The following is a 13,337-nucleotide window of genomic DNA, read 5'->3' as shown; positions in this document are numbered from 1 at the left end:
ATCGAAATGTTCAAAACTGTCGGGGATAAAAGATATCCCTAGGGCACTTTTGATGAGGGTATTAACAATGTCCAGTAATGCCGAAGAGAGATGAACAAACCACAAGAACACAACTCCTCTGCCGTAATAAGCGGCCTGTGATACAAACACCCAAGAATTCTAAATAACCCTGTAGAAAAGAAAGAAAGGTGCGTTTCCATCGACGAGGCAAGACGATAATTGAAATTTGTATGGCAAGTTTCAGTTCTCCCTTAGGGCATCTTCGGTGGAACCAGTATAGATTGGCGAGGATGTGCGATACGAGAATATGTATTTTTGTTATTGTAATAATGAACCGTATTAATTATACCTAGTAAATAAATATTACGTAAGCAGCATAGAATATTTATGGTCGGCGCGATTTCAATTCCCTTCCCACCTCGTCTCGCCATGCCCCGCCGGTAGAAAAGCACCTTAACGCTCCAAAAGCAGCTGGCATAACTTCTCTCTTCCTCAACCTTTGTGAAAATGTGGGAGTAGCAATTATGTTTAAGTAGGTAGGTATGTATATACAATACTCGTACCTAACTTTCTCAAGTAAGTACTTACCCAGTAAAAAGGGATTTACATAGTCTAGGCCTGCCTAAAAATAAGCGCCTATCGATATGTGTGTAGGTATACTCTTTAACAGTACCATAGATTTAGGTGTGTCAAGAGACCACACCTATGTATGTCAAGTTATAGCATGAAACGTATGCATGAAGGTTGTTTAGGTTTTTGAATACGTTCATGGCGATCATTGGCGATTTGATTGTCAAATTTAGTGGTCATTTTGACTCGGTCAAAGTAAGAATCTTACAATATTATTATGGGTAACAATTTCAGCACGTTTTTCTCTGGCTTGGGTAGATTCTTTGAATATCCAGTAAAGAGAAAGCCGATTTGTTTCTATAGACAGGAAGACTTCACAGCCACAGGTAGATAGTTTTACGCCAAAGGTACAAGAGATTTTTGAATATATCTAACTTCTTGATGCATTTTCTGCCTTGAACGTTTATATTAAGCGACCATTACATTTCGAGAATTGCGCCCAGTGATTTGAAAGCTTTTGTGAGCCCTGTAAACCCTTTAAACACGCCTTATGCGTCTGAGGGCTGGCTAATGGACTTTAAAAATTAGATGTGCGTTTGAGACACTAGCGACACCTGGCGAAAATTAGGAATATCATGCAGCGCCGGCCCTGGGGTAGAGCAAGAGGAGCGGTCGCTCTATAATAGCTAGGCGCCAGATGCAGGGCGCCATTTTGCAGTTTTCAGTGCAAAATTAAATTATAATGGCGTCGGTGTAGACTACGTCGCTCTACCTTGATCGAGGGCTAGAGCTGGCTCTAATGACGTGCCGGCTGTAAATGTGTTAGCTACAAATCAGTTACGTTTTTCCAAGATCATATTAAGCATCTACGTTCATAACTAGAATTGAACACAAACAGACCTGTATTCTCATCATTAACCTTGTTCTAAATAGCTAGGCTTTACAAGTAGCTAACGTAGAAAGTTATTATCAGGTACAAATTGAATTCCGGTGTTTATAAAATAGGGGATCCCGTGCGAAAACCATCGGAAACGCCGAAGGCGGCCATGACGGATTACGACAAGCTCGTGGACTTGTTCTACAAGCGGCTGGCGGAACAGCGTCAATACAATCAAGTATGCTTCAGCCTGCGGCAGCGCTTCTAACAGAGACGAGCCAAGAAGCCGAGCGGTGTGCTAACAAAAAAAACATTAATCCACAAGAGGCTAGGCATTACATACTCTACTTATATAATCCTGTCAAAATACCACAATACAGGACTTATCAGGCTAAAACACACGAGTAATATTTACCTCGAAGTTTCGACCACATTACAGTGGCCGTGGTCACGAGTGACTATGTAGCATGGGGTATGTCAAGTCTGCCTAGCAGCGCGCGTCCTTCGAACTACCCGCACTTGATTACAAATAGTAATTATGACTATGAGTGAAAATCACAAAAGTTTAAAATGTTATATCCTACTAGCTATTACCCGCAACTGCGTTCGCGTAGAATTCGTTTCGGGAACTATCACTTTCATACGTACCTTAAGTATATTATCTTTGATATGTACCTACCGATACCGAATTTCATCTAAATCAATTTAGTGGTTTAAGTAGATGTGAAAAGGTAACAAATAAAGAGTAGAGTATAGGTAGTGTCACCAGAGTTGAAGTCATGCACGCACGCACACAAGAACATGCCGTGTAAAGACAGCAGGATTTTGATATTTAGGTACCTACTCATTCATTTACCTTTTGTGCAATCAGTTCTTTTTGTAGCTGTGTGTGTAATCAAATAATAAATAAAAATAATAAGGCGTATTTCATTGTGTCATACTTCCTGGCGGTGGCATGACAACTGCTTCATAGGGAAATAGATAGCGCCAGCCAGAAAATATCCTTCCTGGCGGTGACAGATTGATCACTGTTTTCTCGTAACTAAGGGTAGTACATTTTTTTTAATTAGCGTACAATTTAGTACATTTTTCGAACATTTTTTTGATGTGAGTTTGAATTCCATACGGCACCATGTCACCGCTAGGAAGTATGACACATTTCACTTCAACTCTCGTGGCACTACCTATAGGTACTATGCCTATACCTATACTAACTTTCGCATTTTTAGGGTTCCGGAGCCAAAATGGCAAAAACGGGACCCTTATAGTTTCGCCATGTCTGTCTGTCTGTCTGTCTGTCCGTCCGTCCGCGGCTTTGCTCAGGGACTATCAATGCTAGAAAGCTTTAATTTTGCACGGATATATATGTAAACTATGCCGACAAAAAGGTACAATAAAAAATTAAAAACATATTTTTTTAGGATACCTCCCATAGACGTAAAGTGGGGGTGTTTTTTTTTTCTCATCCAACCCTATAGTGTGGGGTATCGTTGGATAGGTCTTTTTAAACCATTAAAGTGCAAATTTTCATTAAAATCGAGCGTCCCCCCCCCCCTCTAAAATCTAAACCGGTGGGTGGAAAAAATTGAAAAAATTCAGGATGGTAGTAAGTATATCAAACTTTCAAGGAAAATTATAACGGTTAAGTTTGCTTGAGAATTATTAGTTTAAGAGTAAATAGCAACCTAAGGTATGAAATATACCTAAACTATGGAAGATTTCGTGTAAAATACGAAATCCTTAGAAAAATATTACTTAATGTTTTCGTAATGGCTACGGAACCCTATTTCGGGCGTGTCCGACACGCTCTTGGCCGGTTTTTAATATTAGTGGGATTTTACGACTTTACCTAACCGCGCACACCGCTCCGCTTTTCGTACGTCAGCCTACAAGTTTACTTTTTATGTATTAGTAATTATATAGTACCACGTATTGTAATTTCACACATTCATTCCGAAAAACTAGAGGTGCGTGCTCTGCTTGAGAGGCCATAGAAACCACTAGCCAGGCTACGAGGATACCACTTTACTTTTCTATTGTTTAATTAGGTCAACATTTTCTTTTTTTTATTAGTTCTCTTTCAGCCTCTTTCTCTAGTCTTTTTCGACTGCTGTGCAGGAGATGAAAGAGTTGGACCGGCGCTGGAGCACGCAGAAGGTGGTGCGCCGATTCGCGGGCTGGAACGACGTGACCATCGCCAACCTGCACAGCTTGTTCCTGCTGTTCGACAACCAGGCCAACGGGATGCTGGGATTCGATGACTTGTCAGTAATACATGCAAGCATGTTCGTTCAGGATTGTAGAATAAGTAGTCGTATGTCTAGACTACGTGATAGATAAAGTGAGTAACATACAAAGGTGGATCCAGCTTTATAGCCAGGGGGGGGGGGGGGCATGGTCAAATTTAGAATTTTATTAAGATCATTTAGTTTACACCAGTTTACACGAAAATGACCTCAATTACCTCCCGCCTCCAGATTGCTTCCTTAGTAACACATGTTGTCTACAACTTGTGTAAAGCGATGGCTAGTCTCTTGCTCTGTCTCTTCCATGTTCATAAATGGTCAATTATTCAATGACATACGACATGTTCCATGGTACAGTGGAGCTGTCTTGGAAAGCTTGGGAGATGAAAGCACGATGGAGCTACGTAAAGAAAAGTTCGCCGAAGCTGACACCGACAACGATGGCTGGATTACGTACGACGAGTTTTTATCGGTGATTATTACTAGAACTGCAATAATAAAATTAAATTCATACCGCTGGGAACAATGTTCGAAAATAATTCAACTTTTTGCCGTTGACACAAAGTAGATAGTTGACGATGAAATTTTGTTGCCTCTTTTTTGTTACATTACATCCAATATTATGTATTCTCATCGGAGTACTCGCAGCGATGATACATATTAGTAGAACACAAAAATACGTTATTCTTTTTAAATAACACAAACTAGAGCATGCCTTCGACTAGTTATCTTATCTTATATCTATAATGAACAATTATTTTATACTTACCTATTGCGGGAATATCGGAATCGACTCGATCGATTCCGTCGAAAATTGCAATGTGAGGGCTTTCTGGGGAACAATCGATCTAGCTTGCCACAACACTGTCATCAGCGCGATGATTGAGCGATAGGTATAGGCAGTGTTACTTTCAAATTGGAGGTCTACGGTTTAAATCTTGATTAGAGGGGACAAGGTTTCTTATTTTTCTTTTTGTATGTATAGTCGTTTTATGTAAGCTTATTCAAATATGTATCTTATAAAAAACCGATCGCTCAATTAGGAACTGTTCCTTTCAAAATGTCGGAGTAACCTCTTTATTCTTTACGAGTAACCTTTCTCATGTTTCTCTTTGCTCTTATTTTAGCTGATATACAACTACAACCCGCAAGAAGAGGGTCAGTTGTCAGGGCTAGCGCTGCTCTGCAACGATATTGCGGAAAACATTCAGTTCGTAAGCAACCTTACTGTAGGGGAACAGCTTGAATACGGCTTGTTTTAATTTATATAATATATAATAAAAGGGAAAACGATATCTGTTTTGTTTCATTTATTAAACTTGATCCGTAATCGCAATAAGTAGGTATAATCTATGATACCGACAAATAACTACAACTTAGTCCCTTTCCTTTAGAATAGATATGCTTCGTGCCTTTTAACAGCTCAAACCAGCCGATCTAGCTTTTGGTGGCCCTTGGGAAGCAACCGTCAAGAGTGCGAATAACCATTTCAAACATGTAATAACTGCTGATATGTATTTGATTACCACCCAGACCAGCTTTCAGTGGCCTTTGGGAAGTAACCGTTAAGATAGTAAAGCCTCACCTCAAACTAACTCGAGGGTTCGTATTTATTCATCTACCAGCTCCAACTTTCAGCGGGTTTTGCGAAGCAATCGTTAAAAATGTAAAGCCCCACTAACGACAAGCTCGAGGGCCAATATCTAATTACCTAGCAGCTCCAAATCCCAGCGGGTATTGGGAAGCGACTGTTAAAGCGCAAAGCAGCGGGTCGATCATTAAAAGCGTAAAATGATAACTAGGTTCGCTACTTTACAGGTAATAAAATGTCTAGTATTTGGGAAGCTCGTCTTCGCTGAGAGAGTCGACGTCGCTAAGTTCGGCGAGGCTCGGGTCGCAGGCCAGGCAGCGCTCACCAACCTCACGCCAGCACTCGCCGCAGTACATGAATGGGCACTTTGACGTAAAGCACGTGTGCCACTCGCACCCTGCGGGGTAAGAAATAAGTGGAAATCTGTATGTGATGTAAGTGCAATAATTATAGTGTAAAGTATGATATAAGTAATCTAATCGAGTTACTGAACCAGTGAGCTACTTCTTCGACTTCATCTGCAGTTGCCAAGAGGTAATATAGTAAGTGCTTGTTATATTATAACCTAAATTGAATAAAGATATTATTTTCATTTTGATAAAATGATAAATGATAGTTCAAAAAATACTTAGGTACAGGAACAAAATAACTACGAGGGAATTAGAACAAAGGGGAATGAGTACGTGACGTGAGCACAGGCAGGCTTTAAATTCGATTGCGGAGGTTCAAGTGAAAAGTGTTGGACTTCTTTCCTAATCACTAAAGACCACTGTACTTAAAATGAGACTTGCATGATGAACTTTCATGATCCAACTCTGATACCTACAGCTTAACCATACATACTTAGTTAAAATTATAATCCATGATACTACTTACCATGACAATTTTAAATCATGTAAAATTACAGTATCCAGCATTAGTAAGTATCTAACTTAAGCCGCAGATGGGCGGACGGATGCAGTTGACGAAACTATACCCGAGGGTTTACTAATACTACGCGGAATCTTAAAAATACCAGATTATTACTGTCATCTTTTCTGGGCTCGATCTCGCTGCATATGAGGCACGCCATCCTGGCTGCGGGCAGCACGCGCAGCCAGCCCAGCACGGTCGGGAAGCGCATGCGCGCGCTCAGCATGCTCTCTCCGGACAGATAGTGCGCGCGCACCGCCTGGACCGCCTTGCGCCGCAACGTCTCGTCTAGCTTGATGCGCTTCTTTAGGACGTCGTTGTAGAGATGCAGCACGCGCTGCTTTTCACGACGCGGGTAGAAGTAGCTGCAGATGAGTCTGGAAGGGGTTTAGCGAAGGAAATTGTGCGCAAGCAATGTTACAATCAACTTGCATAAAAATATGCTACGTGTACCTACCTATGCCAATTTCGGCACCAATCATGGACATTTAAGCACAGTAGTCTCCAGTAATGGACAGCAAGGATTCAACGCCTTATAGCTCACCATTCATGAACTTTACCAGTTATGATCATCAGTTATCTTGCACATAAGTGTTATTAGTTTTAGAAAAATTAGCGTCCGTTTTAATATGGGGTTAGTGGAAAAAATATTCCATTATTGGTTCCTGTCCATGACTGGTGCCCTCACCCTATCTATTTTTTTCAAGTTTAACTTATCTTGGTGATAAGTTGCTCTTTAATAGTGTCAAAATGATAATTTACGCTTAATTTCCACAATAAGGTAGAGTTCGATGTTCATATTACAATAAGACTCGGAAGATTATAAAGGTCTCGGCGTTAGAAGGTTAAAGAAAGTTTTTTTTATTTTTTTATGCAAGCTGTTTTGTTGGCTGTTGTGCAAAGTTGCTCGCCTCATACATTCGTCATGATACCTACCTACTTTTGTAACTTACCCTAAAACTTATCATTTATAATTTTGATAGTCATAGTGTCGTAAGTCATGTTATTTCATAGAGTCCAATGAGTTATAATCAACTAACTACTTAAGTATAATTTAACTCTACACCATTAACAAGTGTTATCATATCAAGTACCTATTATCAATCTAATATGATACCCAAGCAGCCGCAGGCAAGGTCCTACGATGGCAAAGTACACTTAGATGACGGATTTTTAAATGAGCAAAAAAACTGCAAAAAGAACGAGAATTTTCCAAGCGCGAGGCCCTTAGACCGCGAGGCCGTAGGCTGTGCCCTACGTCGCTTAAGCCAAGCGCCGTCTCTGCTTGCGGCAAGCCTATCAATCAAGCCTGGCCCGTAGGAGGGCCCGCGTTAGCTGAGTTCCGGCTCGCAAACGTCATCTCGACTATATGGCCAGTCCGTCGCTGATTTATTATTAAATGCTTGTTTAACATGGCTCTATGGTGGTCCCAGGAATCAAAATGGTTTAACAATATCTCTAACCTTCTCAGTCGTAAAGTATACGGATTAACGCTAAGCAGCAGCAGTATCCAGACGTAGCCGCCGTAGATGCGGAAGAAGAAGGCAGCTGGCATTAGTCTTGGCTGCGGCAGGCACACGTTGGTCGCGCGGCGAGCTCGCTTCGGCTGCGACTCCAAGTGGAACAGTAGCGCGCGGAGTGTGTTCGCTATTATGCCTGTGCCTTCCACCTGTTAGACTTTCATGGACTTAGGACCTGTTTACACCATTCTAGTAAAATCGTCTAGTAGCATGAAATTGGGAAGCGGTAGCGCTGACAAGTTACAGAGTGACGATCGACCAAGGGATAGCAATCCAGCCGGGACCAACCGGATTTCCACCAATCCGGCCGGGTCAGGCTGGATCTTGCCAGTTTGATCTAACCAGGATAACTTATTAACCATTTTTTTTCCAACGGGACCGATTATGAAGTGTAAAAAATAACGATTAGTCTCCGAAATCAACTTCATAATGACTAACTAGTGACGCGCCCACTTTGCAGGGGTGTGACTTTTGAAAAAAAGAAAGACGGTAACTTCATACTTTTCACTTTTCATTTCCCATTACTGGGTTCAATACCCAGGCTATCCGACATAATTTATGTGGCGACAATCTGGGGGGCTACTGCGAAATTCGAAAATCGAAGTTCTTATCGTACAGTCCCTGACTCGTATTAAATAATAAAAGCGTTAGCGGGACAAGAAGTTCGAATTTTGCCTTCGTAGTATAGAGTCTGTTCCCTGCTACAATTTTCTAACCTCTATCGACAAATCCTTGGTGTCCCCTGGCTTCCCCTGTTCGGCGTGCTGTCGTACCACGTCCAGCGCTTCGTAGAACAGCCGGTCCAGCATGACGAACGTCGTCGCTGTCACCATCTCGAGCAGCACCTTCAGCGCCTGCGCGACCAGCCGGTGCCGGTCGGCCGACGTGTATGCTAGGGAGTGCAGGTCTTTGTAGCGGCTTCGCTCCATCTGTTAGGTTACAAAAGGAGCATGGTAAGGATAACTGGATGGTGCTCTGAAGAGTTTCAATCGCAAATGCTTGTGTGTTAAATAAGAAAATGTGGTATAGTGTGTGGTCGCGGGATTGGTTCATACCCAAATTGCCATATGTGTCTCTGCAATATTTGAAGAATTCCCTCAATTTCCCTAGGGTCCACTCATATCTTGACCTGGTGACTAAGTATGTGTAGGGATCTTATTGGAAGTAATCCTAATCTACCGAAAAAAAAAAAAAACATTTTGACATCGGTTCATAAAGGACGGAATTCTGAGGTAACAAACATAAAAAAAACTCTTCTTTTTTTGAAGTTCGTCAAAACATTGTTGATTGTAATTTAATTATCGAAAATTCACATATTATTAAGCTAATTATTATAAGAATGCTTACAAAAGACATGTTTTATGGACACATTGCGTGTCGGACGATGTGTGCGTTTCCGCGGTTCGCGTGTTGGACGACTTGCGACTAAAGAGTTGAAAACACTTGGTACCTTTTTCAGTGGCAAAAGGACGCTTTCATTCCTCACAAGCCGTCTCCTATCGATCCTCTTGAAATTATCAGTCACATAGACATTATCAAACTCGATGCTGGTCAAATACGTATCGTGATAGTTCTGAGCAGCGAGCACAATCCGCAGGAAGAGCAGAGCCGTGCAAATGTTCACGACCACAATGGCTGACTGCATGATAGAAAATTTCTCTTCGAACGCTTGTTTGACGCGCTCGCCAGTCTCTTTCGCATCCTGGAATGTTTTCCTATTAAATTAGAGGTGTGGGGGCCACCATAGAGAGATCTCTCTCCAGACAGATGTTACGCCTCAATCAATGTCCGAAGGGAGAGAGCATAACTGAAAATTGTGTTAAATTCTACATTTGAAACTTGGATTATTTTAACAATAATAAGTAACTGTTATAAATGAGGCATATGAAGTAGGTACTTTTCACTTCTAACATTAAGTTATTGAAAAACAAGCGAGGGTGCGCTTGACCGTTATTTTTTAAACGCATTCACTGCCACCGACGCACATATGCGTTTCCGGAATTTCGCCCAGTGACGCTGTCATAATTATTCATACATTTTGAACGCACATGTACGTCGGTGGCACCAGTGAAAATCAGGTGGCGTTGAATGTTTTAATATAAATGAAACAAGGTATAGATACACCCAAAATGTAGAGTCTGTAGGTATACCCACAGCTGACGCTAATGAATTTGAGTATTGGTTTAATAACACATCTACTTAGTTCCTAAAGTTAGTAAATTTACTTACTTGGGCATCATACATAACATGACTTTCTTGGTCTGTAATATTGACCTCTCGCCACCCTTTCATCATCTCTCCTTTAGCTTGTTTGAGAGCAACATATCCCTCTCCCAACCCAGAGTCTGCCTGAGAACATGATGGGCAAATCATTGCAGTATTGTATCTAATTCAGTTCGGAATGCCTCACACGAAGAAAAAGCTAAAAACTGGTACAGTCAGCAGCAGAAGTAAATGAGCGGCTACGGTGCTTAAAATTATCTACACGCGACTCTACTGCCATGGTATATGGCATAATATGAGTGTTTAGATTATTTTGAGCCCCACCACCGCTCACCCATTTCTGCTGCTGCCTGTACGAAACATAAACCTTTGTTGACCGAGTTGTTTAATCATTTAATAATTTAATCATTGCTTTCATGGGTAGGTACATAGGATCTAAAACTAAGATAAAATATTTCCCAAACATGAAATTCTGTAGTAGGGCACTGCAACATAACTTACCTAAAGCTATTTTCATAATTAATAATTAAGTACTCAATGATAGGATAATTTACAAATAATATAATTAAGTTTAGTTTGTAATATAATTTAGTTTAGGTTTTGTCTTGATCATGTGTATAGAAACGCCTGTAGATTAAAATTTCCTTGCCCGTTTAAAAATAGAAACCTACTCACATAAAATCATGCCATGCCTAACAAAAACCCTACCTGTTTCGTGGTATCGCATACTTCGTTACCCACTGCTCGTAAGACATTGCACGCCGTTGGTGCTTCCAAAGCCGAACAGAATTTGGGTGCTATTACTATCGGGACACTTCTGTAACAAATCTCAAGCAAAAAAGCCATCTGTGCCTTGCAACGGAGGACGGATCGGGATAAAAGGTTGTTGCACCGATATTCTGTCTTCATCAGGTATTTTTTTTGGTAAACGTCCTTTATCCGGTCTCGTGTGGATACACTGAAAAGTTTTGTGTGTTGTAACATTATGGTATCTACGCGTACGTATTATGAGTTAATTATAAAGCTGTTTTGAAAAAGTCTGTAGGTCAATAGGAAACAGCGTAGGTAAAGAAGAAAACTTACGCATATTTACGTCCGATGGTGCCCGAGCGCCGCGCTTTCAACTCTGCATCGATTTTATCAGTCAGCTCCCGGCTGCTGGCTAGCTCGCTCTCATACTCTATTTCACTCATAATGGGAGCTGTCACGTCTTGAAAATACCTTAGAATTTAAAATGTACTGAAATATATTTTTATTATTGGTCTATCTATACTCCTCAGCATGATCCATGCCACTGTTTTGCAATATCGGAAGCTATGCCTGATGAACTATGAAAACTATGATACAACGTAATGGCAGGGCCGGAATTAGAGGTCTGTCTGTAGGCCCTGGGGCAATGAAAGTAAAGGCGAAAAAAAAACGGAAAGTTGCCGAACCATCGAAATTTGGTTATTTTTTTAGTGTTCTATTGTGAGGGGCCTTGAGCAGTAGCCTTTAAATTCGGCTCTGCGTAATGCTAACACCTTAACGTTTCAGCAGCCCCCTCTATCTCCTCCTTGAGGCCGGCCACCGCGTGCCGGAGCGGCCGCGCCACCATGGAACTGCTGCACTTGCTCAGGTTGTACGCCAGTTCTGTGCTGCAGGCGAACACGCGCACGACTTCCTTGGCGTTCAAGCCCATGTTCGTTATGGGACCTGAAGACCGTCGGAAGATGTCAATCCTACTAGTACAGTCGCCCGCCATCAACCATTAAATATTACGCAGCATCCGTTTCTTTTTTTATCTATATAAGAGGGGGAAAACGAGTAGGTATGCCGGTCACCTAATGGGAACCAATCACCGCCGCCCATGGACATCTGTCAACACGAAGGGTATCGCAGGTGCGTTGCCGGGCCTTTGAGGAATGATAATCAAGGTGCTCAATAATATCGGAACATGCATTATATTCAAGGCATTAGAGTTCATGTTCCGATATTTTTGACCACCTCGACTGCTCCGAAATATCTGATGGCGACTGTACAATAACGAGTTTAAATACATACATTAGGTATTTAAAATATCTCACTAATATTATAAATGCGAGTTTGTAAGTATGATTGTTTATTTGTTTGTTACCTCATCACGTCTAAACCGCTGAACCGATTTAGATAAATTTGGTATACAGATAGTTTGAGTCTCGGGAAGGACATAGCATCGTTTCTATCCCGGAAAATGACATAGTTCCCGCGGGATAGCGATAAACGAATTCTACGCGGACGGAGTCGCAACAAGCTAGTTTTTTAAATAAAAATTATTCCAGAATAGTTTTATTAATTACCAGCAACGACGTAGGTCAACACCACAGCCTTCAGAACGCCTCGTCCTGCTTTCCCGCAATACATGGGAAATGTCAGTAACGAAATACATCTAATTTGTGTCGAGATTACATTCAGTAAACCTACAAGAAAGAACATCACCAGACATTTTGCTAGTTCTTCTTGATTTTAAGTGGGTTACTTACGGCGTCGTCCTTTATTGTTTACCCTCACCTAGTATCACACATAAAGTCATACAAATCGCACCCCCCATGTCCGGAGGGACCGGTATGTTCTTCAACATATAATTGTAGTAAATCTTCCCCAGACCGCATCCTCCTGCGAAAGCGAAGCAGCCTCTCAACCATCTGTACCGACGTCTGAAAAGCAGGGCCTCTAACATCGATGAACAACATTTCTTTAAATAGTTTAAGAGACCCATAAATAGCTTATTTGTAGCACTGTGCCAAAGAGTATTAGTACCTATCACTGTACCCAGCACGTCATTTTAGCATGCGTCAGTGCCACAACATGGCCGTAAGACGTCATAGTTTTGGAAGAGGTGAATCATCGTTTTATTTGTCTATGGTGACGAAGACAGTTTCCGGAAGCCAAGGAACTCAAATCAATGTTCCCCGTCGTCTGGACAAGTTTTCAAATCTTATTATTTACGCACTGTTACTGGTAAAATAATTTTAAGAACCGATTCAGTAGTTTAGAGATTATATATCCCCTACACACAACCAAACACACAAAGTTCACCCCTTATTGTCAGGAACAACGCTATTTCTCCTTGATTAGGCTGTTAGAGTACAGTTATACCGTACTAGCTATCAGTAGAAAACGGATGAACAAGGCACTAAAATATTATGTACGACATTGTTGCATTTACGTCAAAACTGCGGCAGTTACGAAAAAAGTGGCGCCCTAAATTAACGTCCGCTCTTTTATATCGTACTCTCGACTACAGTAAAAGTAAAAATTAAAGGAGAGCTTCTAATATTTAGTGAGATTTTTGTACGAAATTTTTATGCCTATTTCATTTGTTTTATGCTTTTTATTTCCATTATTTATCAAAAGAAAGAATGAAAAAGTTTTTAATT

At 41.1% G+C, this 13,337-nt stretch overlaps 2 protein-coding genes across 3 annotated transcripts; one reads left to right on the top strand and one right to left on the bottom strand.

Moving 5' to 3' along the window:
• The first annotated feature begins 811 nt into the window (after window positions 1-811).
• Window positions 812-4,955, top strand: LOC141435223 (uncharacterized). Its single transcript, XM_074097873.1, has 5 exons — window positions 812-956; window positions 1,576-1,685; window positions 3,566-3,711; window positions 4,051-4,165; window positions 4,821-4,955. The coding sequence occupies exons 1-5, from the start codon at window positions 848-850 to the stop codon at window positions 4,953-4,955; spliced, it is 615 nt and encodes a 204-aa protein (XP_073953974.1). The 5' UTR covers window positions 812-847.
• Window positions 4,956-5,024: 69 nt separating this feature from the next.
• On the bottom strand, window positions 5,025-12,682 carry LOC141435212 (protein sneaky-like). 2 transcript variants are annotated; one of them, XM_074097851.1, is made up of 11 exons: window positions 12,469-12,682; window positions 12,258-12,377; window positions 11,463-11,634; window positions 11,023-11,160; window positions 10,648-10,897; window positions 9,946-10,065; window positions 9,167-9,418; window positions 8,433-8,645; window positions 7,660-7,865; window positions 6,311-6,573; window positions 5,025-5,681 (listed from the first exon to the last, which is right to left on the bottom strand). In XM_074097851.1, exons 1-11 carry the CDS (start codon window positions 12,674-12,676, stop codon window positions 5,524-5,526), a joined length of 2,100 nt encoding a protein of 699 aa, XP_073953952.1. In that variant the 5' UTR covers window positions 12,677-12,682; the 3' UTR covers window positions 5,025-5,523. The 2 variants fall into 2 exon arrangements, with proteins under 2 accessions (XP_073953952.1, XP_073953953.1); XM_074097852.1 differs by lacking the exon at window positions 12,258-12,377.
• Between the last annotated feature and the right edge of the window lie 655 nt (window positions 12,683-13,337).

Source organism: Choristoneura fumiferana, chromosome 14 (genome assembly GCF_025370935.1).
Source record: "Choristoneura fumiferana chromosome 14, NRCan_CFum_1, whole genome shotgun sequence".
In the NCBI taxonomy this organism is placed as follows: Eukaryota; Metazoa; Arthropoda; class Insecta; order Lepidoptera; family Tortricidae; genus Choristoneura; species Choristoneura fumiferana.
The sequence above is the reverse complement of the archived record's forward strand: the minus strand, read 5'-3'. Positions and strand labels throughout refer to the sequence as shown.